The sequence below is a fragment of the Rutilus rutilus genome (assembly GCF_951802725.1).
Source record: "Rutilus rutilus genome assembly, chromosome: 1".
Taxonomy (NCBI): Eukaryota; Metazoa; Chordata; class Actinopteri; order Cypriniformes; family Leuciscidae; genus Rutilus; species Rutilus rutilus.
This window is the reverse complement of record NC_140209.1, coordinates 22,640,912-22,667,989: the sequence shown is the minus strand read 5'-3', so window position 1 is coordinate 22,667,989 and position 27,078 is coordinate 22,640,912. Positions and strand designations below refer to the sequence as shown.

The 27,078-nt window shown below is 36.8% G+C and overlaps 1 protein-coding gene across 1 annotated transcript; it reads left to right on the top strand.

Moving 5' to 3' along the window:
• The first annotated feature begins 1,205 nt into the window (after positions 1-1,205).
• Positions 1,206-26,410, top strand: tmem184bb.1 (transmembrane protein 184Bb, duplicate 1). Its single transcript, XM_084412196.1, has 10 exons — positions 1,206-1,290; positions 2,620-2,838; positions 4,116-4,281; positions 11,292-11,382; positions 11,462-11,537; positions 12,548-12,639; positions 12,774-12,943; positions 20,733-20,927; positions 21,446-21,472; positions 23,590-26,410. Exons 2-10 carry the CDS (start codon positions 2,620-2,622, stop codon positions 23,784-23,786), a joined length of 1,233 nt encoding a protein of 410 aa, XP_084268322.1. The 5' UTR covers positions 1,206-1,290; the 3' UTR covers positions 23,787-26,410.
• The last annotated feature ends 668 nt before the right edge of the window (positions 26,411-27,078 follow it).

The following is a 27,078-nucleotide window of genomic DNA, read 5'->3' as shown; positions in this document are numbered from 1 at the left end:
GTATCATTGCTTTTGATGATAGGTTTTGTAACTTGCTGTTTTATGACATCTGAAGTTCATTTTCTACTCAAAAACGATCTGTCGAATGTTACCATCATTGTGTATTGTGTTCGTGTTAGTGCTGCATTACTTCTATTATACAGATATGGAATCTACACGATATCTATTGTATTATTTAAAACGATCACTTTAAAAGCATGGTTTGATTATTTGAGTAAAAAGTTAATTTTGTTACATTTAATTAACTTAGTAATGTAGACCTTAGTAGCTTAGTAGATTTTACTTAATTATATTGAAGCTTTATAATTTCACATATAGAATTAAGTATTATTTACTTAATTGCTTCAATAGTAAGTAGATTTTACTTGATAATAGCAGGTAAGTTGTACAGACCAGTAGCAGTAAAATTTACTTAAAATGTGCAAATTGTTCGGAGAACTGTATCAAGTAAATCCTACAAGGGTGTTTTTTTTGTTTTGTTTTTTTCTCAGTGCATATAGTGCAAAACTGGATTATTTGGACTAATAACAGATTAATCTCTCAGCTCAGCTTTTAACATGTCCGTATGGGTTTCATTCAGTCGTGTTTCATTGTTCCAAAACCAACTTTACAGAAATTCATAATGTTAATATTTATAGTATTTTAATGTCTTAATAGCCACATTGAGCAATTTAGAGCTGAGTGATATAGTTTGCATTTGCTCTTAGTAAAATTAACAATGGTTTAACTCCAAATAAAGGCTAAATAAACATGGTTATTGTAGTTAAACCATGGTAACCACAAATGAACCATGGTTTTGCTGCTCTAACCAGAGTTTAACCATGGTATTTTGTAGTAAAACTGGTTATACTAAATCAATCCACCCCCACCCCCCAATAATAATAATAATAATAATAATTTTCGTAATTAAGGGTGGAAACTAAACTACCAACCAAATTAGATGTGCTTTTAAAAGCGTTTTAAAATAACATACAAAAGTTCTGTTTTAGTGTAGCCTACAGTTTGACACCATTTATTTTGTCTACTAACGTGATTTTATAGAAACTGATACTGTGCATTCACGTCTCCGGGAGCTGATTATCTGTTCCGCAATATGTAATGCGTGTTAATGACTTCTTAATGAATGTCATTATGATGCGTCGCCTGGCGGGCGCGCGAGCGTCGCTGCGGTCCCGATGACGTCACGGGGAGCGAGCGAGCGTCAGTGGACGGACGGAGCGCATCGCGGAACAGCATCATGCGGGGTTTCGCGACCTGAGAGCTGCAGATGAGCGGGATACTCTGAATAACGTGAGTGTGATAAGGAGATCTGGATGAAATCAGAGTCAGCTGTAGAAAAACATCAGCGCATCCGCACGCGACGCGACACACCGCAGCGCTCGCGCATCATCCTCATCCATCAAACGGATCGCGAACAGCAGAAGCGCTCGATCTCGTTTAAATCAGTATCAATAAAGAGACAGAAGTGTTTTAACTGTAAAGTCGCTGATCTCCGATATAATCTTCCGCGTATCAGTGATCAGATCTTCTGGAAACACTCATCAGTGAGATGAAGTAATGTAAGTGCTGTTTAACGGTTAGCTGGTGAACAGAAACAGGTTTATCGGTCAAACTGAAGAAGGCCTGGTCGCTCTATCTTTAAGTTGATCTCATTCTGATATTTAAAAATACTAAGAGCCTTTTTATATGCGTAAAGATTGATACTGCAAAAATATTCTTTGATATTACCACGTTTATGGGCGTAGAAGTAGCCTATTGTGTAGCTTGTATCAGAGTAAGATCATTCAGTATAGGCTACTATTGAAATGTCTTACCTTTTAGATTGTGTGGATGGATGTTTTGATTTTTATGTAATTTCGGATGCTATTTAATTTATTTCCAGTAGCCTAACTTATAAATAAAGTAACTTTCAAATAAATTATACCATTAACAATCACTAAATCAAACAATAATGAGATGGTAGGCTACTTAATGTACACTGAAGAGGTATTTAGATGTCACGTTTGATTCATATCTTTTCATATAGCCTATAGTTTGAGTTTATTTTTGTATTGTTAGTTTTGGGCTAATAATAGATTAATCTCTCAGCTCATCTGTTCACCTTTCAGTGTGTTGTATTCAGATGGACTCGTGACAGTGAGAGCAGAAACATGAGCTCAGATACAATCAGTGTTTCGGTCAGTGGTGTTGTGCTTGTGATGCTGCTGTCTCCAGACCCGGTTGACATGGCAACACTGAGACTGTCTACTTCCTGGAAGACACACACACACACGCACACACACACACACACACACACACACACACACACACACACACACACACACACACAGGGTTCAGATGATGTCATTGATGCTTTATCATCACTGCAGGAGGATCATCTCAAGCTTATTTATTAAATCAAAGAGTATCATGGTATTATTATGGTTCCAAGTGCAAAATCCATATTGCTTTAGGAAAGAGTTTTTGAGTAATTTAATAATTCCCCCAGTGTATGCTGTCGTTTGACACAGTGAACCTCTTTACTGTAGATGATTGAGTTGCTTTGGTGGTCGTTTGTTGTTATTAGCACTGACTCCGCCCCCTGGTGTTTGCTGTGTTCTGATTGGCTCTCGTCTGCAGATGGCTCTGCTGTGGCGGAGGGACGTGTCTCTATCAAACGGCTCTCTGGTTGTCATGGCGCCGGGGCCCGGGGTGGTTACGGTGGCCCCTGAGGGTCACAACCGGACGTGGGAAACCCCAGTGGTCGCCGTGGAGACGCCCATCTTCCTCATGACCGCAGCCGCTCAGACCATCTCTGGGATCTTCACCTGGACGGCGCTGATGCTCACCTGCCAACAGGTTAAACACACACACACACACATACTTACATTACTGCATACACTCAACCATTAGACTCTTAGACTCCTCCATTAAACAGACTTTACCAACGGGATTTATTACGTTTTGATTTACTATATATTTATGTGTATATTATTCATTACAATTAATTAATTTTATTTCAATTTCATTTATTTTATCTATTTAGATTGAATAGAACAAGTCTGTGTAATATATTTGATATAATATAAATGTAATAATAATATATTATAAGATAGAAAGAATATAGTGAATGTTTACACATTTATTGTGTATTGAATAATATTAATATGAATTTTAAAGCATATATATATAATATATATATATATATATATATATATATGTATATATATTTACGTACTATAATACTAATATATTACAAATATTATTTAAATATAATATATATATACATATATATATATATATATATATATATATATATATTAATATGAAATAAATATACAATAATTAGTTTTCTTAATATCATATATACTATAAATACATTCTTACAATAATATGTTGAACAGTACATTATGATATCTATATTGTGTATATATAATATATATAAATAATACCAATATAAAATAAAAGCAAAAAATTGTATATGTGTATTGCATAATTTTTCTCTTTTAATTAATATGCAACACTTATGTTAAAATGTAGATTAGATGGTTTTGATGACTTGCGGTAATAACATGATGTGTAACTCATGATCTATTTATTGTAACGTTCACATTACATGAAATATCAGGTGTATTTGAAGTTGTGGAGGTTCAGATGACATAATGTTGGGAACTCCTGTCATAAACGAGGATGATGATGATGAGGAGGAGGAGGAGGAGGAGCAGTTGCCCTGGCAACAGGTGGCATGACATCAGAGAGTAGAGGTGGTTGCATAGCAACTGCTTTCAGAACTCTCTCTCTGTGTGTGTGTGTGTGTGTGTGTGTGTGTGTGTGTGTGTGTGTGTGTGTGTGTGTGTGTGTGTGTGTGTGTGTGTGTGTGTGTGTGTGATAAAAGCGTAACCTGCTCCACTGACACACAAACACACACAGGCGTTTATAATTATTTCACACGTGTTTAACTTGCATATCAAACTCTTCTATCTCAGACATGAAGCTGTGTTTCTGCTCAGTTTAAATGTGTCATTTATTGCCATGATTGTTGTATATATAATAAAGCATCAATATGTGATGCATGCACTTAATGAAGAATCTGATAATAAATGTAAAATAATTGTCATAATGTGTGTGTGTCTCAGATCTACATGCACCTGCGTTATTATAACACTCCTAATGAGCAGCGGCACATCGTGCGCATCCTCTTCATCGTGCCGATCTACGCCTTCGACTCGTGGCTCAGTCTGCTGTTCTTCACCAACGAGGAGTATTACGTGTACTTCGACACCGTCCGAGACTGCTACGAAGGTGTGTGTGTGTGTGTGTGTGTGTGTTTGTGAGGCCTTTTAAACGTCTACTCTAACTAATAAATGGATTTGACTGCACTGACACTGTCAGAAGAGAACAAGACTCGAGCTGAATATGAAGCTATTATCTTCTGTACAGCTGCTTTACAGATGACATGCAAGCTGTTGCATAATTGATGAGTTTTGCAACATTAACACTGTTATTACCATCCTGTTCACTTCTGCCAAGCTGCTGTATTGAATAAAGCGCTGTACACTCAAAAAATTAAGCATTTTTTCAAGATTTATGCATTTCAATTAATAGTAAAATTCCATCAAATTGAATTTAATAATAATTACATATTTAAATTGAACAATTGATTAATCTTTACGTATTTTAATTTAATAATATAATTTAATCCTTACATATTTTAATTAAATGATTGAATAATCCTTACATATTTTAATTGAATAATTCTTACATATTTTAATTGAAAAAATAATAATAATCCTTACATATTTTAATTGAATAATACTTACATAATTAAATGATTGAATATTCCTTACATGTTTTAATTGAATAGTTGAATAATTCTTACATATTTTAATTGAAAAAAAAATCGTTACTTATTTTAATTGAATAATTGATTAATCTTTACACATTTTAATTGAATAATCCTTACATAATTAAATGATTGAATAATCCTTACATATTTTAATTGAACAAGTGAATAATCCTTATGTATTTTAATTGAATGATTGAATAATCCTTACATATTTTAATTGAACAAGTGAATAATCCTTATGTATTTTAATTGAATGATTGAATAATCCTTACATGTTTTAATTTAATAATCCTTACATATTTTTATTGAATATAATAATTATTTAAACGTAAAATAATTTAAAACTTTTTTTTTTGTTCAGCCATCAAGTATTTTTTTGGCAACACTTTACAATAAGGTTTTGTTTGTTAACATTAGTTAACTACATAACTACATTAATTAACATGAACTATTAATAAACAATAGAGCAATTATTAATCTCAGTAAATGTTAATCTCAACATTTACTAATACATTATTAAAATCCAAAGTTGTATCAGTTAACATTAGTTAAAGCACTGTGAACTATATATTATCTAACATATTAGCAAATAATAATAAATGCTGCAAATATACACTCACCTAAAGGATTATTAGGAACACCATACTAATACTGTGTTTGACCCCCTTTCGCCTTCAGAACTGCCTTAATTCTACGTGGCATTGATTCAACAAGGTGCTGAACGCATTCTTTAGAAATGTTGGCCCATATTGATAGGATAGCATCTTGCAGTTGATGGAGATTTGTGGGATGCACATCCAGGGCACGAAGCTCCCGTTCCACCACATCCCAAAGATGCTCTATTGGGTTGAGATCTGGTGACTGTGGGGGTCATTTTAGTACAGTGAACTCATTGTCATGTTCAAGAAACCAATATGAAATGATTCGAGCTTTGTGACATGATGCATTATCCTGCTGGAAGTAGCCATCAGAGGATGGGTACATGGTGGTCATAAAGGGATGGACATGGTCAGAAACAATGCTCAGGTAGGCCGTGGCATTTAAACGATGCCCAATTGGCACTAAGGGGCCTAAAGTGTGCCAAGAAAACATCCCCCACACCATTACACCACCACCACCAGCCTGCACAGTGGTAACAAGGCATGATGGATCCATGTTCTCATTCTGTTTACGCCAAATTCTGACTCTACCATCTAAATGTCTCAACAGAAATCGAGACTCATCAACTGTCCAATTTTGGTGAGCTCGTGCAAATTGTAGCCTCTTTTTCCTATTTGTAGTGGAGATGAGTGGTACCCGGTGGGGTCTTCTGCTGTTGTAGCCCATCCGCCAGGTTGTGCGTGTTGTGGCTTCACAAATGCTTTGCTGCATACCTCGGTTGTAACGAGGGGTTATTTCAGTCAAAGTTGCTCTTCTATCAGCTTGAATCAGTCGGCCCATTCTCCTCTGACCTCTAGCATCAACAAGGCATTTTCGCCCACAGGACTGTCGCATACTGGATGTTTTTCCCTTTTCACACCATTCTTTGTAAACCCTAGAAATGGTTGTGCGTGAAAATCCCAGTAACTGAGCAGATTGTGAAATACTCAGACCGGCCCGTCTGGCACCAACAACCATGCCACGCTCAAAATTGCTTAAATCACCTTTCACCTTTCCCATTCTGACATTCAGTTTGGATTTCAGGAGATTGTCTTGACCAGGACCACACCCCTAAATGCATTGAAGCAACTGCCATGTGATTGGTTGATTAGATAATTGCATTAATGAGAAATTGAACAGGTGTTCCTAATAATCCTTTAGGTGAGTGTATATTGCTCATTGTTAATGTCAGTTAACGTGTGAACTACTGTTAACAAATGAGAGCTTATTGTAAAGTGTTTTTGGAATCTTTCAGAATTCCATTTCCTTAAATTCACATTCAAACTGCATTTCTGCGTTCTTATTGGCTACTTCAGTGTTTCACACAATCCTATATAAATCAGCCGATGTCATGCTTTGCTTGAAATATAATAATGATGTTTTCACAGTCCCTTCTCCTTTGAGTTTTGTTTTTCTGTAGTGTCAGTGTCGACTAACACACTGATCTTCTCTATATTAAATCAGCGAGCTAAAACCAAATTAACACAGTTGTATTGTACCAACAGTGGCAAGTAAGGATATATCATGATTACTGTAGGTCTATTTCTATGAACAGCCTCAGTATAACTGATCTGTAGAAGCATTATCAGGAGGTTGTGTGTGATATTGAGCTGATAAATGTTGAGATGACAACATGTCACGTCTAGACCTGATCGATATAAAAGGTTAATAATTAGCTTTGTTTCTCCTAACACTCTCTAGATGTCATACAGTAAGAGTGTAGAGCTGTAAGATTAATGTCAAGTCAAGTCAAGTCATCTTCATTTATATAGCGCTTTTAACAATGTAGATTGTCTCAAAGCAGCTTTACAGAGATAAGCGTATAATTTAAGGTAACAGAGATTGTTTCGGCTTTACAGCAGAGTTAAGTTATTTCCATCTAAAGTTAGTTTTAATTGATTTGGTTCCGTCGCAATGATCATTTGTTATTAAATTAGGGGCCGCTAAGACGACACCATTCTCTCTACACAGACTTTAAACGCGAACCTGTGAGAAACGCTGATGGCGGTCACATGCGCATTTAGAATGGGTTCTATAGTTTTGTGCGTTAGAATATACGCAGGTTTGGAATTCCCTACAAGCCAAGCCTAAACAAAATACTTGTCTTTCCTTATAAATTTTGATAAGGAATTTTATTTTATTTGTTGCTTTGGGGTAGGACCGCAAGACGAATTTTCCCGACAACGCCTTATCTGTAGAGTGGTAGTGGGATCCTCCATAGGGAGAGACTAGTTGGCACTTCAGCACTGCGTTGTCATCGGTCCAGGTGAAGGTCCTTCGTCAGATCTGGATACGGCCCGGATCCGGCAGGCTGCAGGAAAAACCTTGGGATAAACACAGACACTAAAATTAGCGTAGATGCCATTCTTCTCATGATGTAACGAGTACATCAGGATTTTTGGGAAGTGTTCCCGGTTCCGGCTGACCTAATCTATGCAGCATAACATTAAATTATAGAAGTCTATAATGTATTATGTGAAAGCTAGGTCAAAGAGATGTGTCTTTAATCTGGCTTTGAACTGACAGAGTGTGTCTGCTTCCCGGACAATGGTAGGAAGACTGTTCCAGAGTTTTGGTGCTAAATAGGAAAAGGATCTACCGCCAGCAGTGGATTTTGATATTCTAGGTATAATCAACTGGCCGGAATTTTGAGATCGTAATAGACGTGACGGACTATAATGCGTTAAGAGCTCGCTCAAGTACTGCGGAGCTAAACCATTCAGTGCTTTGTAAGTAATAAGCAATATTTTAAAATTTATGCGATGTTTAATAGGGAGCCAATGCAGTTTTGACAGAACTGGGCTAATATGGTCATACTTCCTGGTTCTGGTAAGAACTCGAGCTGCTGCGTTTTGAACCAGCTGTAGTTTGTTTATTAAGCGTGCAGGGCAACCACCTAGTAGAGCATTACAATAATCTAGCCTTGAGGTCATGAACGCATGAACTAATTGTTCCGCATTTGTCAATGAGAGCATATGACGTAATTTAGATATATTTTTAAGATGGAAAAATGCAGTTTTACAGATACTAGACACGTGACTTTCAAATGAAAGATTGGTATCAAAGAGCACACCCAGGTTCCTAACCGACGACGAAGACTTAACAGAGCAGCCATCAAGTGTTAGACAGTATTCTAGGTTATTACGTGAGGAAGTTTTTTGTCCAATAATTAGAAACTCTGTTTTTTCAGAATTTAGAAGTAGGAAATTACAAGTCATCCAATTTTTTATATCCGCTATGCATTCCGTTAATTTTGTGAATTGATAAGTTTCGTTAGGTTTTGAAGAAATATAGAGCTGAGTATCATCGGCATAACAGTGAAAGCTAATGCCATGTTTCCTAATGATATCTCCTAAGGGTAGCATGTACAGAGTGAACAGCAGCGGTCCTAGTACTGAGCCTTGTGGTACGCCATACTGAACTTGTGATCGATGAGACATCTCTTCATTTACTGCTACAAACTGATAACGGTCAGATAAGTATGATTTAAACCATGCTAGTGCATTTCCCGTAATGCCAACATAATGTTCTAATCTATTTAAAAGAACGTTGTGGTCGATGGTGTCAAACGCAGCACTAAGATCGAGTAACACTAATAGAGAGATACAACCACGATCGGATGATAAGAGCAAATCATTTGTGACTCTAACGAGAGCTGTCTCAGTACTATGGTACGGTCTAAATCCGGACTGGAAATCCTCGCAGATATCATTTCTTTCAAGAAAGGAACACAGTTGTGAGGATACTGCCTTTTCTAATATCTTTGACAGAAAAGGTAGATTCGAGATCGGCCTGTAATTGACTAATTCTGAAGGATCAAGTTGCGTTTTTTTAACAAGCGGTTTAATCAAAGCCAGCTTAAAGTTTTTTGGTACGTATCCTAATGACAAAGACGAATTAATGATATTAAGAAGAGGATCTATGACCTCTGGAAGTATTTCTTTCAGTAGCTTAGTCGGTATAGGGTCTAACATACATGTTGTAGATTTAGATGATTTAATGAGTTTAGTAAATTCTTCCTCTCCTATAGCAATGAATGAATCAAATTTTTCCTCAGGGAGACTACAATGCACTGCCTGATGCGATACTGTAGTAGACGGTTGCATAGTTATAATTTTGTCCCTGATATTATCAATCTTATAAGTGAAGAAGTTCATATAGTCATTACTGCTGTGCTGCTTGGAAACTTCGGTGCTTGAAGCTTTATTTTTCGTTAGTTTAGCCACCGTTTCAAATAAATACCTAGGATTATGTTTATTTTCTTCTAATAGGGTTGAAAAATAAGCAGATCTAGCAGCTTTTAAAGCCTCTCTGTATGCAATCGAACTCTCTTTCCATGAAATGCGAAATACCTCTAGTTTTGTTTTCTTCCAGTTGCGCTCCATTTTTCTGGCTGCTCTCTTAAGGGCCCGAGTGTGCTCGTTGTACCACGGCGTTGGACTATTTTCTTTAATCTTCTTTAAGCGCAACGGAGCAACTGTGTCTAAAGTGCTGGAAAAGAGAGAGTTAAACGTTTCTGTTGTAATATCTAGTTCTTCTAAGCTATCTGAGATGCTGAGATGATGAAACTGATTAGGAAGATTATTAATAAAGCAATCTTTAGTAGCAGAAGTGATAGGTCTCACATATTTGAAACACGGAGTCGGCTTTGCAGCCTTGGCTAAATGCAAATTACACGAGACTAGATAATGATCTGAGATGTCATCGCTCTGCTGCAGAATTTCAACGGCATCCACATCTATTCCATGTGATAATATTAGATCTAGAGTATGATTACGACGATGAGTAGGTCCTGACACGTGTTGTCTAACTCCAATTGAATTTACAATGTCTTTAAATGCCAATCCCAATGCATCTTTTTCATTATCGATGTGTATATTAAAATCACCAACAATTAGTAATTTATCTGCAGTCAATATTAATTCTGATAGAAAGTCCGCAAATTCTTTGATAAAGTCTGTATGGTGCCCTGGTGGCCTGTATACAGTAGCCAGCACAAATCTCAAACGTGATTTATCGTTTACACTATAGATTTTTACATTAAGCACCAATGCTTCAAAAGAATTATATTTAAAACTTGATTTCTTAGTGGTTTTGAAACTATTACTATAGATTACAGCAACACCACCCCCTTTGCGTTTCAGACGAGGCTCATGTTTATAACAGTAATCTTGCGGGGTTGATTCATTTAAAGTAATGTAATCGTTTGGTTTTAGCCAGGTTTCTGTCAAACACAGCACATCTAGGTTATTATCTGAAATCATATCGTTAACAACGAGTGCTTTTGAAGTAAGCGATCGAATATTCAGCAACCCAAGCTTTAGCATTTGCTCATCTGTATTATAGCTGTTTTTTATTTGTTGAACATCAATTAAATTTTTAACCTTAGTTGGGTTTAAACGTTTTTTGGATTTCCAAATTCGGGGAACAGACACAGTCTCTATATGATGATAGCTAGGTGAAAGAGGCTCTATGTGATAGGATTTATCTGACCTTGGTGACGCGAGGCCGCTAGCAGACAGTCGGTTAAGCCAGTCTGTCTGCTTCCTGACCTGAGCCCCAGATTGTCATGTTTGACATTTCTAATGTGGAACAGCTTCGATTGTCATGTTTGTCATGTCTAATGTGGAACAGCTTCGATGAGAAATAGCCTATATGAGTTTATATTGACTGAGTTTTGTGATCAAGACTTTAGGGATCTTTGGCCAATGTGAGCACAATCTCTGTCGGCTCTCTGTTGAATCTCATTGCCGTGGTGGAGAATGAATTGTGATATGGTGATTTGTGTTTTCTGTGCTGATTCTGTGTGTGTGTGTGTTTTCTGCAGCGTTCGTGATCTATAACTTCTTGAGTTTGTGTTATGAGTATCTGGGCGGCGAGAGCGCCATCATGGCCGAGATCAGAGGAAAACCCATCCAGTGAGTTCAGTGATTCTCTCTGTGTTTCTGTCAGATGATAAATCAGCTGTTTCTCAAGTGTGTGTGTGTGTGTGTTCAGGTCCAGCTGTGTTTATGGCACTTGTTGTCTATGGGGCAGGACTTACTCCATCGGCTTCCTGCGCTTCTGCAAACAGGTATCAGACACAGACACAGACACACACACACACACACACACACACACACACACACACACATTGTTCGTCAATCACAAATAATAGAGCTGCATAATTCTGGAGAAAATGAAAACAGGTTTTTGTTTCAAATACAGAGATCATGAATCTCCCACTATTCTGAATGGACTAAACAATTTTAGCATTTAATTAACTAGAGATTCTGACAAAATGTTCATTTCTGCAATCTATTAAAAAACATTAAATTAAATTAAATTAAATGACAAATAAAAAAACAAAAAATCTGTTTGAATGAGTATTTCAGTAAATCACTCATAAAGACTTCATTTGTTTCCTTGCTGGATGAATCAGCATTTTTGAACGAATATCTTGTATGGTTCAATGACAAATACAATATAATTGATACAATCTTAATTTGCATCAAGATACTTTTCAAAATCTCGCAAATCTTTTTTAAACGCTTGTGCCGAGTTTAGGTGGCATGTAATCTGTTACATTAAAAACATATTGAATCTTTACATTCAATTTAATGACTCAATGTAAAATGCATCAATGTACAATCAATGTACAAACGAAAAAGAATAGTTTGGGCACGTAAATGTTATTTTCCAAAAAATAAGAAAAAAAGTATTTTTACAGATAGTCAATTTTTCGAAACATTATTATCATGAGATTTACCTGAGGTTTCAAACAGCAGTTCCTGTTTTATGGTTTTCTTGACAAACTGATCAAATGTACCATACAAGCACCATTTTATTAAAAATAATGAAACATCTTATTTTTTTCATTTTCATAATATATATATATATTTATTTTTTTCAAACTACTTAATAAAGTGTTTTTATTTATTTATATATGTATAAAACCCTGCTTTTAATTAGGCCTTTTTCCTTTATGACCTTAAGAAAATGAATATATTCAAATGACAAGTTGAGAAGATGTTCTTGACAGAAGTCAGTGTGTTCTGAACGAGTTCTCGAATAAATGTGTGTGTGTGTGTATGTGTGTCTCAGGCGACGCTGCAGTTCTGTGTGGTGAAGCCGCTGATGGCCATGTTCACAGTGATCCTGCAGGCCTTCGGGAAATACAGAGACGGAGACTTCAAGTGTGTACACACACACACACACACACACACACACACACACATATGAATGAGTGTTTTTATTAAATCATCTCTGTCTCTCTCTCACACACACACATGAATGAGTGTTGTACTAAATCCTCTGTGTCTGTGTGCAGCGCGGCCAGCGGCTATTTATACGTGACGATCGTCTATAACGTGTCGGTCAGTCTCTCTCTCTACGCTCTCTTCCTCTTCTACTTCGCCACTCGAGATCTCCTGGAGCCGTACGGTCCCATGCTGAAGTTCCTCATGGTCAAATCCGTCGTCTTCCTCTCCTTCTGGCAGGGTGAGTGAGTCTTCATTATCATCATCACATCATCATCATCTGCACTGACCTGTGACCTGACAGCTGATTTGGGGTTTTGTCCTAAATAATGTCTCGGGTTTCTTGACTGTGACCCTTTTACACTCAATGCTGCGCTTTATTTAAGCGCTATGGGAACGCTTGTGTGTGTGACCAGCTGTGAATATATGTGTGTAACACATCAATGGAATTGACTTTGAGCTTGTATAGCCTCAGACAGTGATGTCATTGGAGTGCGTGCGTCAGAGGCTATAGTTAGATGTGCCACAGGTGGATCGACAGGTATCATTTTGTCTGAAGAGCAGTCCTGGGACATCCATAGTGCGGCAATAAAGCTCAGCATCTCGTTCTCGCTTTTTCAGGGAACAGGGTTACAGTTAAGTAACCCGAGACGTACCCTTTCAAAAGCTAGACTCAATGCTGCACCTGATTTAAGCGCTACGGGAACGAGAATACCCATGCCGCCGCACTGTGGGTGTCTGGACCCCTGACGGGTGTGTAGGTGTGCTCACAAGAACGCGAAGAAGGTCTCAGACGCGAGCTTGTGATGTCGACTCAAGGACATGAGAGCCCAGAGTGGCGTGAACATCCAAACTATAAATCTTATGAACGTGTGTGGAGAGGACCAGCCTGCCGCATCACAGACATGCACCCCATGCCAAGGCTTAATAAGTTGACGTCGAGGGCGCGAATATGAATAAGGTTTTCCCCATGAACGAGTCAACGTCATGGAGATCCTCAAGGAGAGCAGTCTGTAATCTGGACACCTCGAGTAACCTCTCACACGCTTCATCATAACCAGAGAAGTGCTCAGAGGCGCGGTTATTTATTTATTTTTCTTCAATATTTAATTCCCCAGAATTTCCTCAGAATTAAATGTGGCCAAAGAACAGCCAGACAATATATTAATATAAGCATCTGATTTCTCATATTATCATTTAATTCGTCAGCAATAAATACATCCATATTAGCCTGGAAATCCAGACCTAAATCTGAAAGATTAATGGTCTGGCGTCGACTAATGAAAATCGGCCAGCTCGAGGGGCGGCACCAAGCATGCATTTGAAAATCTCACTGCACGCAATTGGATAACACTACGACCAATCACAACAATAAACCCCATACGCTTAGCTACCAGCGGAGCTAACTGGTAGATTAGACTCTTACCGTATCCGGTCGGCAAACCAGCAAAAACGCCCTTCTTGCAAAGGAACGATTCGAGCGGCGTCTTCTGTTCCTCTTTTAGAGAAAAAGCCAAGTCTAACTCGTTCAGTGTAGCGGCCAAAGCCGTTTCAAACAACTGGTGTTCATCCATAGCCATCTTGCAATGTTTACTAATGACTTCGACGTCACAGCGCTGTCGTCATCTCGCCTCTGGCCCGCCTATATCAGATAACCTGGTGTGATTGGTGCAGCTCAAATCAAGGGGCATATTTAATGAGCATCATTACTCAACACCAGAGTAACTCACAGAGCAAATTCAACTTTGTGCTCTCGCGAGAACTCTGGATTACCAGGGTAGCAGCCATATATCAATCAGACAAGCAAACACGGTCTGGATGACAGGCTGTGTTTAAGTCTTTCATAAGATCAGCCTGCCAGTACCAGCCTGTCCCGCTGAAGATGCATGTGATAATGCAATCCCAGAGGAGAGATAGTCTCTCCGATCTGAGGCAGCATCATATAATCGCGTGCCTTCGCACCCGAGATAGGCAAATGAGTCGCCGTCGAGGGCACAAAGACACGCGATATACACTACTGATCAAAAGTTTTGGATCTGTAAGATTTTTTATGCTTTTAAAAGAAGTCTCTTCTGCTCACCAAGGCTGCATTTATTTGATGTTATATTTATTATGACAATTTAAAATGACTGTTTTCTATTTTAATATATTTTAAAGTGTAATTTATTCCTGTGATCAAACCTGAATTTTCAGCATCATTACTCCAGTCTTCAGTGTCACATGATCCTTCAGAAATTATTCTAATATGATGATTTGATGCTTAAGAAACATTCATTATTATTATGAATGTTGAAAACAGTTGTGTAATTTTTTTTTTCCGAAATTCTTTGATGAATAGAAAGTTCAAAAGAACAGCATTTATTTTAAATAGAATATTTTCTAACATTATAAATGTCTTTACTGCAAAGTTTGATCAGTTTAACTCATCCTTGATGAATAAAAGTGTTGATTTATTTTATTTCTTTCCCCCAAACTTTTGAAGGGTAGTGTTTAATGTTACAAAAGCTTTCCATTTCAGATAAATGTTGTTCTTTTGAACTTTCTATTCATCATAGCATCATGAAATAAAAATGTAAATAACTGTTTTTCAACACTGATAATAATCAGAAATGTTTCTTGAGCATCAAATCCTCATATTAGAATGATTTCTGAAGGATCATGTGACACTGAAGACCAGTGTTGGGTATAGTTACTTTGGAAAGTAGTTAATTAGGTTACAACGTTACCATCAATTAAAAGTAATCAGTTACGTTACAGCGTTATCTATTCATAAAGGTAACGCGTTAGAGTACTCATGCGTTACCAAAAATTAAAAGCCGTTTGCAGCGGCTCACACATGACAGACACAGCCCCCGGCCCCTTTAAATGCACCTAGAAGTCGTGACTCCTGACAATGAATAACGTCAGTCATCCGACTAAATTAACACTGCAGGATAACAATAACAGTAAAGACAGTCAGCAATAGGCTATTCCACATGGCGTTTTATTTATTTATTTATTTATTATCACAGAACATATTAATCAAAATTCGCACCTACCCAGCCCGGGTAGCCTAGGCTACTGTATATGAGCACCATACAAGATAACTCCTGATTTTTTCTTTAAAGGGGTGGTTGATTGCTATTTCACTTTTTTCATTTTAAATACTGTGTAATTTTGCTGTTGGTGCATGAACAGTATCTGCTAAGTTGCTGCGCTGAAAGTTCAACGTAAGCGGAGATATTGTCTTTTAAAAATCAGGAAGTTTAATGCCTACAAAAACGACTCGAATGGGACTACAACGAGATACTTCCCGGGTTTTATACGTAACTAACCCATACATTTACATCAACCCTCCCTCCGGAACATGTTCTGCTGTCGAAGAGGAGTTATAGTGGAGAGAGCTGTAGCTGTCAGGTCTTCTGTGTTCAGGCTTCCTACAGACGCTGTAGTTCGTCAACAATGGTTAAAATTTAAGTTTGATTATGTTCCTGACAATTACAATCGTATTTTAGCTCTCTGTGCTGCGCATTTTACGGAAGACAGCTTCCAGAATCTACACGAGTTCAATGTCGGATTCAACAAGAAACTATTACTCCAACATGAAGCAGTTACAGCTTTAAAACCAGAGGCCACAACCTGCAAGTAAGATTTAATCATTTTAAATGTATTTGCCTGTATAATTTAAGACGTAATGTTTTAGTTTTATCAAGGATGTAAAAAAATGCCAGCGCTGGCTTTAGTATATGACAGATGCGTACAAACATTTTGGACCCGGATTTGTAGTAGGCTACAAATTTTGTAAACGTATTTTCCATGTATACTTTATGACGTAATTTTTTGATTTGATCAAGAACGCAAACCAATGCCAAAAGCTGTTTGGTTATAGTAGCTAGTTAGTTCGATGTTATTTTGTGTGTATAAGAAACGTGTAAGTTACAAACTTCAAAAAATTATCGCAACAGCAAACTTCAGCTGCTGTTATCATGTAAGAAAACGACAAACTGAGTAAACTACCGGTAAGTTTTGTGAATAGTTAAACGGTTGTTCATTCTATCAATAAAACAATATCTTTAAAAAACGGTATTACTCAGTCATGTATTCAGTTATATTAAATGTTTAATCAGGGGAAAGCGTATCTCAAAAGCTAACAAACAGCAGTAGCATTTTCAAGTAACAGCATATGGAAATTCTTTGAGAAAATAATAATAAAAAAAAATACCATTCAGAAACGTTTAGTAAGAGCCGTGTTTGCGGAGGTTCTGCTTGACTCTCTTCATCACTGCTCTCTGGGTCTGATTCTGGCTCAAACTGATGAGGCAATATTGACACCATTACATTTGACCGGGCCAGGAGCACATGCAACTGTCGCCCGTAAAGGAAATGGGCGTGAAGATTCCGGACGCAGTTTAGCCAATTACAACACACCGGCCGAACTAACCAATCTGAGCTCATTGCCTGTTTCTGAGGGAGTGGTTTCATAGACTCAGGAAGTCAACCGGTCGTTCAAATGACAGAGGAGGAAGCGGCTTACAATAAAGGTGAAATTTATGAAAAATAAGGCGTTTTTTGACAAACGAAACACGAAGACATGTTATATTGCAGCCCATAAACACAATCAAGCAAAGAAAAAAGGCAGTAAACCACCCCTTTAAATCTAATGCAGTTATCAAAGTGTATCAAGTGTGCTTACTTGTAAACACAACCTGAGGTAAACAGGCTTGCAGATTTAAATCCATTTAGAAATGAACAACCAGTCAACGATCTAACCGAAATTAACAGCTGCCTGTCAAACAAAAATGATTACAAACCGAATTAAATTTTTGGCGGTCGACAGAAGCTTTTCACCAACGCAGAGTGTGCATTTTCTTTTCCTTTTCGTTGACAAATTCAACATGATGTGCGTACTTCCATAATCCAAACGCTGTCTTCTCTGCCATCTTGCCGGGAGTAAAAAAAAAAAAAAAAACACACACACACACAGGGTCAGACTCAGGCGCATGCAGGGCACAGACGTATCACAGCCATTGACTTTACGATCACAGCGCTTCGGCTCCGCTGATATACCCGCAGGTGGCAAAGTAGACCTAATAAGCCTACTGTCTGACAAAAAGCAGGCTGCAGTCGGGATTTTCCTTTCCTTAAAATAACGGATTACTTAAAAAAATAAATAACGAAGTTACTGATTACTTAACGCAAGAAACTAACGCGTTAAGTTACACATTTCACGAAAAAGGTAATTAGAGTACTCTAACGCGTTACTTTGTAACGCGTTACCCACAACACTGCTGAAGACTGGAGTAATGATGATGAAAATTCAGCTTTGATCACAGGAATAAATTACACTTTACTGTATATTCACATAGAACAAAACAGCTGTTTTGAGTAAGGGATAATGTAGAGTGAGGCAGTTGTGCAAAGCGTCGGGGTCTTGAATCAGCCTGAAGGGGTTGTATTCGCTATAACAACTGCCTCGCCCTACATTATCCCGCTTATTACGTGGCTACCTACCTACCAAATAAATCAATAATTTGACACAAAATATTGATTTAAAAAGGAGTTTATTGATTTAAAAACGATTGTATTGCTTCCGCTAAAGAAAATAGTCCGTTCCGTCTCTACGGTTAGAAAGAATCCTGTGTCCATAGCAACGCTCTGTTTTTCATGGCAACGGTGTGTTATACTTAGCAGCGGTCTGTTATCAAGAAATAACAGACCGCATTCTACATTAGAATTCAACCAAGCCATGTAATAAATTGTAATAATATTTCACAATATGACTGTTTTTGTTTGTATTTGTAATCAAATAAATGCAGCCCTGGTGAGCAGAAGAGACTTCTTTTAAAAACATTACAAATCTTACCGATCTAAAACTTTTGACCAGTAGTGTATATATATTACATATTTACAATCTTTATTTATAAACTTTGAGGGGGACTCTTTTTGCTGTGACCAGTGTAATCTGTCCACCGCACGAGCGATCGCAGTTCTCCTTTTATCATCACGAGAGGAACGCTCGGAGATAGCGAACTCACGAGATCAGAGACGTCCTCTACCCGAGCCGAAGCCGAGGCACGCTTCAGAAGTCAGGCAGAAGGACAAACAAAAACAGCATTAGTGTGTGTCTGATTCAGCCATAGGACGTGAACACGGAGGCACACACCGTTTGTTTTGTAAATCAGTCATTTTCTTTCACTTCTCATTTGGCACTTGTCAAAGTGTAGAGGAAAAAGAGAGAGGTTGTTCAGCGCACTGCCTAGCAAAAGCTAACTCCTATCAGAGGAAACAGAGAGTTTTTGAGAGCTTGAGAGGCACACACACGTCACAGTATTGCTGCGTCTCAGTTCGCCTGCTTAGATACTACGCCCTAAAAGTATGTAGGCCTACTCTTTTTGTGAAGAAAAAGTGCATACTTTTGAGTGTGTAGCAAAAAGTAGACAAGCTTTGGGACAGACTATCACGCCATATACAATTGCGTCTTTAACGGTTGCTCTCTGTCACATCCTCACAGTAAACTGGCCTGTCAATCATCTCGTCACAGTTAAAAATCCTCCACATTTCATTTTATTTCCTGCCGTATCGGAGAGAAATGCAGAAACACTGCAGTCTGCAGTCGCGGGTCTTTCATGCGGAGACTCTCCTCATAGTAATGCAGAATGATGCATTTAAAAGCCAAACGGATCTTTATAAAAGTCCACATTGTTTTTGCAGATGAAATATAACACGGATAACATTAAATGTATATATATATATATTTTTTAGCAGGTTAAACTTTGATTAGTCACTCAAACCTTTTATCTAAACCTCTGCTTAACCGTCGGTCGCGCGTATCCGCCATGTTTTGTAGTTTTTTAACACTTTTTCACTCATTTTTGTAGTTCCTCCTCCAAAGCGCAGTGGATTGTGGGTAATATTAGCTGTTATAGTGAGCACGGATCCACACTTCGAATATCCAACCGGAATAGTAGATCATCCGGGGACTTCTGGCATACTCTTTTTAACACACAAGCGTTCCCATAGCGCTTAAATCAAGCGCAGCATTGAGTGTAGCTTTTCAAGTGTTGTTTTTTATCTTTGATGTAAATCTTCAATGTTGGAGAAAAGTTTAAAGATTGTGCAATTTTTGTCAGGATATTATGTGATGATTTCCTCATTAAATCAGGATGAATTCTCTGCTGAATGTAATGCACTTTTCATCTAGAACTTAAAAACACTATCTACACTAGGCTACATTTTCAGTCACATCATTACGAGCCACTGGATGTATAATAAAGCATGTTAATTAAACAGAATACGATTTTGTTTTTAATAATACAATAAAAAAGTGACTTTTCAAACTTATCCAAAAAAATTAATAAGTAAATGAATATTAATAAATATTACAAGTATAATTGAAATTTTACTGTTGAAACATAAATATAATTCTTAATATAGTATTCATAATATATAATATTAATTCATATATAAATATATAATTCATAAATAAGATGATACAATTATTAGATGTTAATCTAAATAAAATAGTATTGTTGAAACAACATGAATATATTTTCTTAAATATAATCATAATAATCTCTTCAATTTAAATGTCAAGACAAATTATGAATCAAAATATTGTGTAAAAAAAATGTATAAATATTTTTACAATACATTTTTACGCAACTTAATAAAAATATATATTTTTTAAATAAGACAGGAAATGATGTACATTTTAAAGAACATTTTATTACAGCAATAGTATTTCATAAATGATGATCAAAAACGGTTCCTCCTTGTGTGATGCAGGATGCTGCTGTTGTTGCTATAAGATATTAAACAAAATATTTGTAAATATTATTGAATATAACTCTTAAATATAAATATCTCAAATTGAAACAAAATATACATCTAAATGTTGTGCGAAAAACTAGAATTGTTTTGTAACATGCATTATTTTTACAATCAGCTGTTCATATTCATATCAAATTATGTTAAAAACAAAATGAAAGATTAAAAAACAGTAACAATAACAAGTGCTGTTATATAAAACTGCATGATGTTGTGTGATGTAGGGATGCTGTTGGCGATTCTGGAGAAGTGCGGCGCGATTCCTCGCATCAACTCTCCTGATGTCACTGTGGGGGAGGGGACTGTTGCCGCCGGTTACCAGAACTTCATCATCTGCATCGAGATGTTTTTCGCCGCTCTTGCGCTCAGACACGCGTTCACGTACAAGGTCTACATGGACAAGAGACTCGATATTCAGGGTAACAAACACAACAGCACTGAGCAGCCAATCACCGAACAGCCAATCACTGAGCTGCCAATCACTGAGCTGCCAATCACTGAGCAGCCAATCACTGAGCAGCCAATCACTGAACAGGAATTACAGATCAGCATCTCTGGAGATACGATCACAGCGTTAAATACAGGAGTGAAGGGACCTTGTGGGATCGGATAAACCACATTTATATGTTCAGAAACATGCGAGATCACATTTGTAGAGACACATTTAGTTAGTTTAGTTTAAGTTAGTTTAGACTAACTCAAAATTTGATTTCGATTCTGATTCAGTTTTGATTCTGATTCTTTTGAGTATTTTTCAGTTTCACAGTTGTGACTTTCGCTCAGATAAAACATGATTTCTTTCGCCGTGGCGTTGAAGATTTCGCACATTTATTAAGCTGAAATACCTTTATGTCTCAGACTCTGAATGTCTCTGAACTGATCTTCCTCTTTTTCTTCCTCTCTATCATCACTGTGTGTCCATCTCTGTCTCTCTCAGGTTGTGTTCCTGTCTATGGCCAGTACGGTAGGTTTACTGTGTAGTCTATACGTATTTTCATTGTATTTTGTTCATTTTATGATGGTGTGATATCATGCTGTTCATCTCTACACTGACTATCTAGAATATTAAATACTGATGAACTTATTTGTCCACTTACAGATGTGTGTCCAATGAAACGCTCAATAATGTGAGATCTAACCTTAACCCTAAAAATGGCATGTTAAACATGTTAAAATTTACAATAAACTTACTAAATATAAGTAATTAGTGGATTTCGATGGCATCTTAAATATAAGTAATTCGATAGCATCTTTTCTTAGACTCAAACTTTTTTTTTTTTTTTTTACAGTTTGACCAAATAATGAGTGAAATTATTAAATGTTATGGCTGACATAATTTACTGTTCATGCATCACACTGGGAATTAAACTCAATGGCTTTGCATTTTAGGATACAGATTACATTCACATCTATTCATTTAGCAGATGCTTTTATCTAAAGTAACTTAAATTGAGGAATACGAGCGATTTATCATAAAAGAGGCAATAAACACAAGAAGTGCTAATAACACAAGTTTCTGATATTGTTCACAATAGAACAACCATTTAGAATTTCATCATTCTCCAAACATTATTACAATATTACCTTTGGATGTTCAATGAACAACGTAAAACACGTTAAACAAACGTCAAATTAAAATGTGTGAGGAAAAAAGTTCCATAAATGATGTAAAAATATTGTTTTTGTGCTAACGTTTTGAGAACATTATTAAAGACCAGGGCCCGGTTTCCCGATAACGCTCACTCTTAGCCTGCTAAGAAGACTCGAAAGATATATCTTACCAAATTTGTTTATGTTCCTAAGTGTGTTCCCCGAACTATACCTTAGGAAGCCGCTTAAGATATACCTTCTTACGTGGGACGTGACCAGGCGCTGTCCGTGCCAATGGTGCTGAATTGTTTGAAATCGATGGCTCGAGAATCAGTTATTCTCTCGTACAGGGGGCTGTTTATGTGAAAAAGCGGTCATCTTTATAAAAGAAGCACTTCAGAAATAGTTGAAATTTCAATTTATTATGATTATTGGATATTATAAAAAATAATTCAAACTATAATAGCCTATAAAAGCGTAGCCTACATATTTTAAAATTGTAACATATAGCCTATTGCTGCCACAATAACCTTTTCAAAAATTTACGTGCCGCCTTTTCTTTCCCATTTTTGTTCGCTGAGGTGGAGCTGCGATGAAATATTGTTCTTGTGTAAATACTTTTCAGCATTTCAGTAATAAAAGTTTACATCTTGCGTACGGTGCTCGGCAGTGATCAAAAAGGATTTAAACCGTGAATTTTGAATCTCTTGTAAACTCGGAGATGTGGATTCAGACGGCAATTAAATTACCACACGACCTGTTTGTCAAAAAACAGAAGGTACTAATTTGGCCAGGGCCAAAATTAATTTGGCCACTGATATTATGGATTCGGACGGCACTAAAATCACCGACTTACCCCTGTAAATGTTTAAAATACCGGACGAGCCCATGAGAAACAATATTAGCGTCCGAATAGGACTTAACTGACAGTAGCCTATGCTTTCACTGGCCTTTAAAAGAGCGTTTTAATTCAATTAATAATATTGTATATTAATATAATTAAAAATCGAACAACAATCAGAGTAATGACAATTTTATTCTTTGCATGAAAACACTTGAATTAGCCTAATTTAATACTGTCTGGGTGTATTAAAACTTCAGAATTATATTCATTTAGACCTGCAACAACGCTAAGAGAGAGCTACGAATGGTCCAGACCAACCTTACGAAAGTGTGACTTACAAAAGATATACTTAGCGTACGAACGTTTCGGGAACCGTCCCATAAGGTTAAGAGAGAGGTTAAGGAATAGGTTAAGAACTACTTAGAGATAAGAACGCTTTGGGAAACCGGGCCCAGATGACTTTGAACAAACGTTCTGCTAATGTTACTGGAAGAACATTTGTTCATAACTTTGATACAGTGCAGGAGTTTAGTAAATTACTGCACTGTTGCTTATCTGATTAGTCCTTCTGCTATATATTTTTACCACACCAGCTTTGTGTTTCAATGGTAAATCTGTGTGTGTGTGTGTGTGTGTGTGTGTGTCAGGTCGCTGTGCTCCCATGAGCATCTCCAGCAGTCTGAAGGAGACCATGAACCCAGGAGACATGCTGCAGGACGCCATCCACAACTTCTCTCCGGCGTACCAGCAGTACACACAGCAGAGCCGAGGAGAACCAGTGAGACGCTCCGACAGCTGCAGCAACGAGAAAACACTGCTGCTCAGCTCAGACGACGAGTTCTAACACACACACACACACACACACACACACTACATGAGGAGCAGCAGTGTTACACAGACGACGAGTTCTGACACACACACACACACACACACACACTACATGAGGAGCAGCAGTGTTACACAGACGATGAGTTCTGACACACACACACACACACACACACACAACATGAGGAACAGCAGTGTTACACAGATGACGAATTCTGACACACACACACACACACACACACAGCTTTAAACAGACTATCATTTAGATGCACGAGCGCACAACTCTAAAACATGGACTGTTCAGATCCCATGCATATTGTAAACGCAAGACTTACACATATACACAGATGTATTCCAAATCTAATCAAATTTTCAATTTCAATTTTCTAATCAAATGAAATGTAAAGAATAAGAATTATGTTGCGTACCACAGTTTGAGAATCAGTGGTTTGATCTAAACTCAGGCTGAAACTGCTGTTCATGTGGAGCGTCTCACACACACACTCCTGAGGGTTTATCAGACTGACTGACGATTATCAATCTCAGTTTGCTCCGGACACCGATTTAAAAATGGACAAACAAATAAACTCGGTTGTCATATCTAGTTTCTTTTACCTTCATCTCTTAGCCAAAACTAAACCTTTTTTATCGACTGTTGACTTTGAGATAGCAATCTATGCAGTTGTCTTCTCATGAATGGACTGTGCTGTAGTTATCTTTACTTTGGAATCGACAACAAAGCATTGGCGTCTCTTCAGAAAATACAGAATGCTGCCGCAAGAATAAGTCTGTCAAAAGAGTCAATTACTCCAATTTTAAAATCGTTGAAATGGTTGCCGGTTCGAGATAGAATTAGGGGTGAGCGGGGCACAACCTAATGCAGGGCTAGTTGTAACACACTTGTTTTAAATACTTTCCACGCATGACGAAACTTAGTGTATTCACTAGTCGCCATATCAACACTATATAGAGAAAAAATTAAATGCGCCAAATTTCAGAAGATATCCATAGACATTTATTAAACCATAGCTAAAGTTAATTTCTTAAGTTAATTTTTCATCTCTATTTTTTGTGTTTATTAGACAAATCTGATATTATTTTAATCTTCAATATGTTATTTAACAGTTGAGATAGTTCTTTAATGCTTTTCTAACTAGCAGAAGACACTAGCCGGGTTTAAATCCCAGTTGTGCAGGCGGGGCATGTTGTCACACTGCGTTACAATTTCTATTAGAAATATGCTATTATATTCTAGACTTTTATTCTATTGAGAAAACATGAGAAAAATGTGAATAAAGACTGAGAATCAATGTTCAGAAATTACTAATTATTAATATGTTTTGAACTATGTTGTATAGCTGTGTTTTCCGGTGTTCGTAGTCAAAACTCAAAAATGAGTTTATATTTAATTTTTAAAAAATGCCATTATTTTATATGAAAAAGTTCATAATTGTATTTTATTGAGAAAATATTTTAGTTTGATCAGATTTTAAGCTGTCATATGGTCATGTTACAATGTGCCCCACCTATGGGGCATGTTGTCACATTTCACTTCCATTCTTTCGGGGTATATACTGTATTAATAAAACAAAACCACATAATTGTACTAGACACGTGTGAAATTAGTAGTAGATTTACACAAACTGAGACAGTCAAAAAGCGTTACTTTGTTCCTCGCTCTCCCTTAGATATAAGATCCTGTCACTTGTTTTTAAGGCGTTATACAATTTTGCCCCTTCTTGTCTTTCAAGTATGCTGGCATTTTATAATCCATCTAGATCTTTGAGATCTGAAAATCAAAATCTTCTTTGTGTTGTCAGAACAAAATTCAAACATAAGGGCGACAGTGTTTTCCTGTGTTTTCAAACGTTGGAATGATCTCCCTCTTTCTACGAGGTCAGTCAAATCTCTACCGAAATTTAAGGCCATGTTAAAAGCACATCTGCTAAAAGCTTCCCGGGCATCTTCATGATGGGTGTTTGATCATTACCTTGTCTATGATTTGTGCATTTGATTTTTATTTTTTATTTATTTTTTTTTTTTTTGTGTGTGTTTTTTAGAGATTGTGAAGCACTTTGGGCAACAGCTGTTGCATTAAATGTGCTACATAAATAAACATGAAATGAAATTATCAGTCATAATGACGTGCCATTCATACACACAAACACTCCTCTCGGCACTTTCTACATGTGTATTTCAGGGTATCGTGAAGATTTATTGACATCATGAAGTATCTAGATTATAAACTGCTGCGTAATAAACCACAGGAGCAACTAGTTCATGACGGAGATGCCTTAAACATGTTACATGTGTTCACCGGGCTGAAAACTTTACCATACCTGCAGTTTTCAATGAAGCAATGTAGTTTCTATTTTCATTTTCTTTTCACTATTAAGTGTTTTCCTGCTTTTCTTTCTTTCTTTCTTTCTTTCTTTCTTTCTTTCTTTCTTTCTTTCTTTCTTTCTTTCTTTCTTTCTTTCTTTCTTTCTCAAATGGATGTAAATATGAGTGAGACAGAAAATGCAGAATAAACCTCAGATGTTTGGAATAAGTGTGTGAAGTGATTTCACTGATCTTTTTCCAGTTCGGTTTTCCTCTAATCATTGTCCTCTTTAATTCTATTATCCATCAAAACTAAGAAATGCACATTATTAATTTTTGAAAACTATTACATTTTCTTGAAATATGCAGTGTGAATGTTAAATCTTGTAATTCTCCATCTGTGCAGGACACAGAGCAGCGATTGGTCAATTTCTCTAGTTTTGTCTCTGAGAAGGAAGAATTTCCTACAATTAAAGTTGAGTTTATACCATCATGATTAGATTAACTTCTAAATCATTAACGTCTAAACCAAAGACAAGATTAGCCTCTTCTAGGACACACACTCACCTTTATAAAGTCATAATCATATAACTTGCACTTTAGCTGAGATTGTTAGTAGTGTTTTAAATCTCTATTTTATTGGCACTTTAACAACTGAGGTAAATATACCAAAGAAAACAAAAGTATGTACATTTTATCATTTTAATGTAAAAATTTGGTAACACTAAAGCATTTATTAATCTTAGTTAATTTCTACATTTAGAAATACATTATTAAAATCAAAAGTCGTATTAATGTTAGTTAATGGAAGGAACCTGAGCTAACATGAACTAACAATGAACGGTTAACAAACATCAAAGTTCATAGGTCATGAACTGGATTATTTTATTATTTTATAATGTTTCTTGGGGTGCCCTTATAATGTTAGTATGATTTTTTACATCAAGAATAGTCATAATTTAGAAATAAAAGGCATTTGTCCTACCCTG

What these genes read in the sequence shown, in the direction of transcription:
- tmem184bb.1 (XM_084412196.1), top strand. Translation starts at nt 2,620, where the DNA reads ATGGCTCTGCTGTGGCGGAGGGACGTGTCTCTATCAAACGGCTCTCTG. An exon ending in TGATGCTCACCTGCCAACAG is followed by an intron (nt 2,839 to 4,115) that starts GTTAAACACACA and finishes TGTGTGTCTCAG; the next exon opens with ATCTACATGCACCTGCGTTA. An exon ending in TCCTGCGCTTCTGCAAACAG is followed by an intron (nt 11,538 to 12,547) that starts GTATCAGACACA and finishes TGTGTGTCTCAG; the next exon opens with GCGACGCTGCAGTTCTGTGT.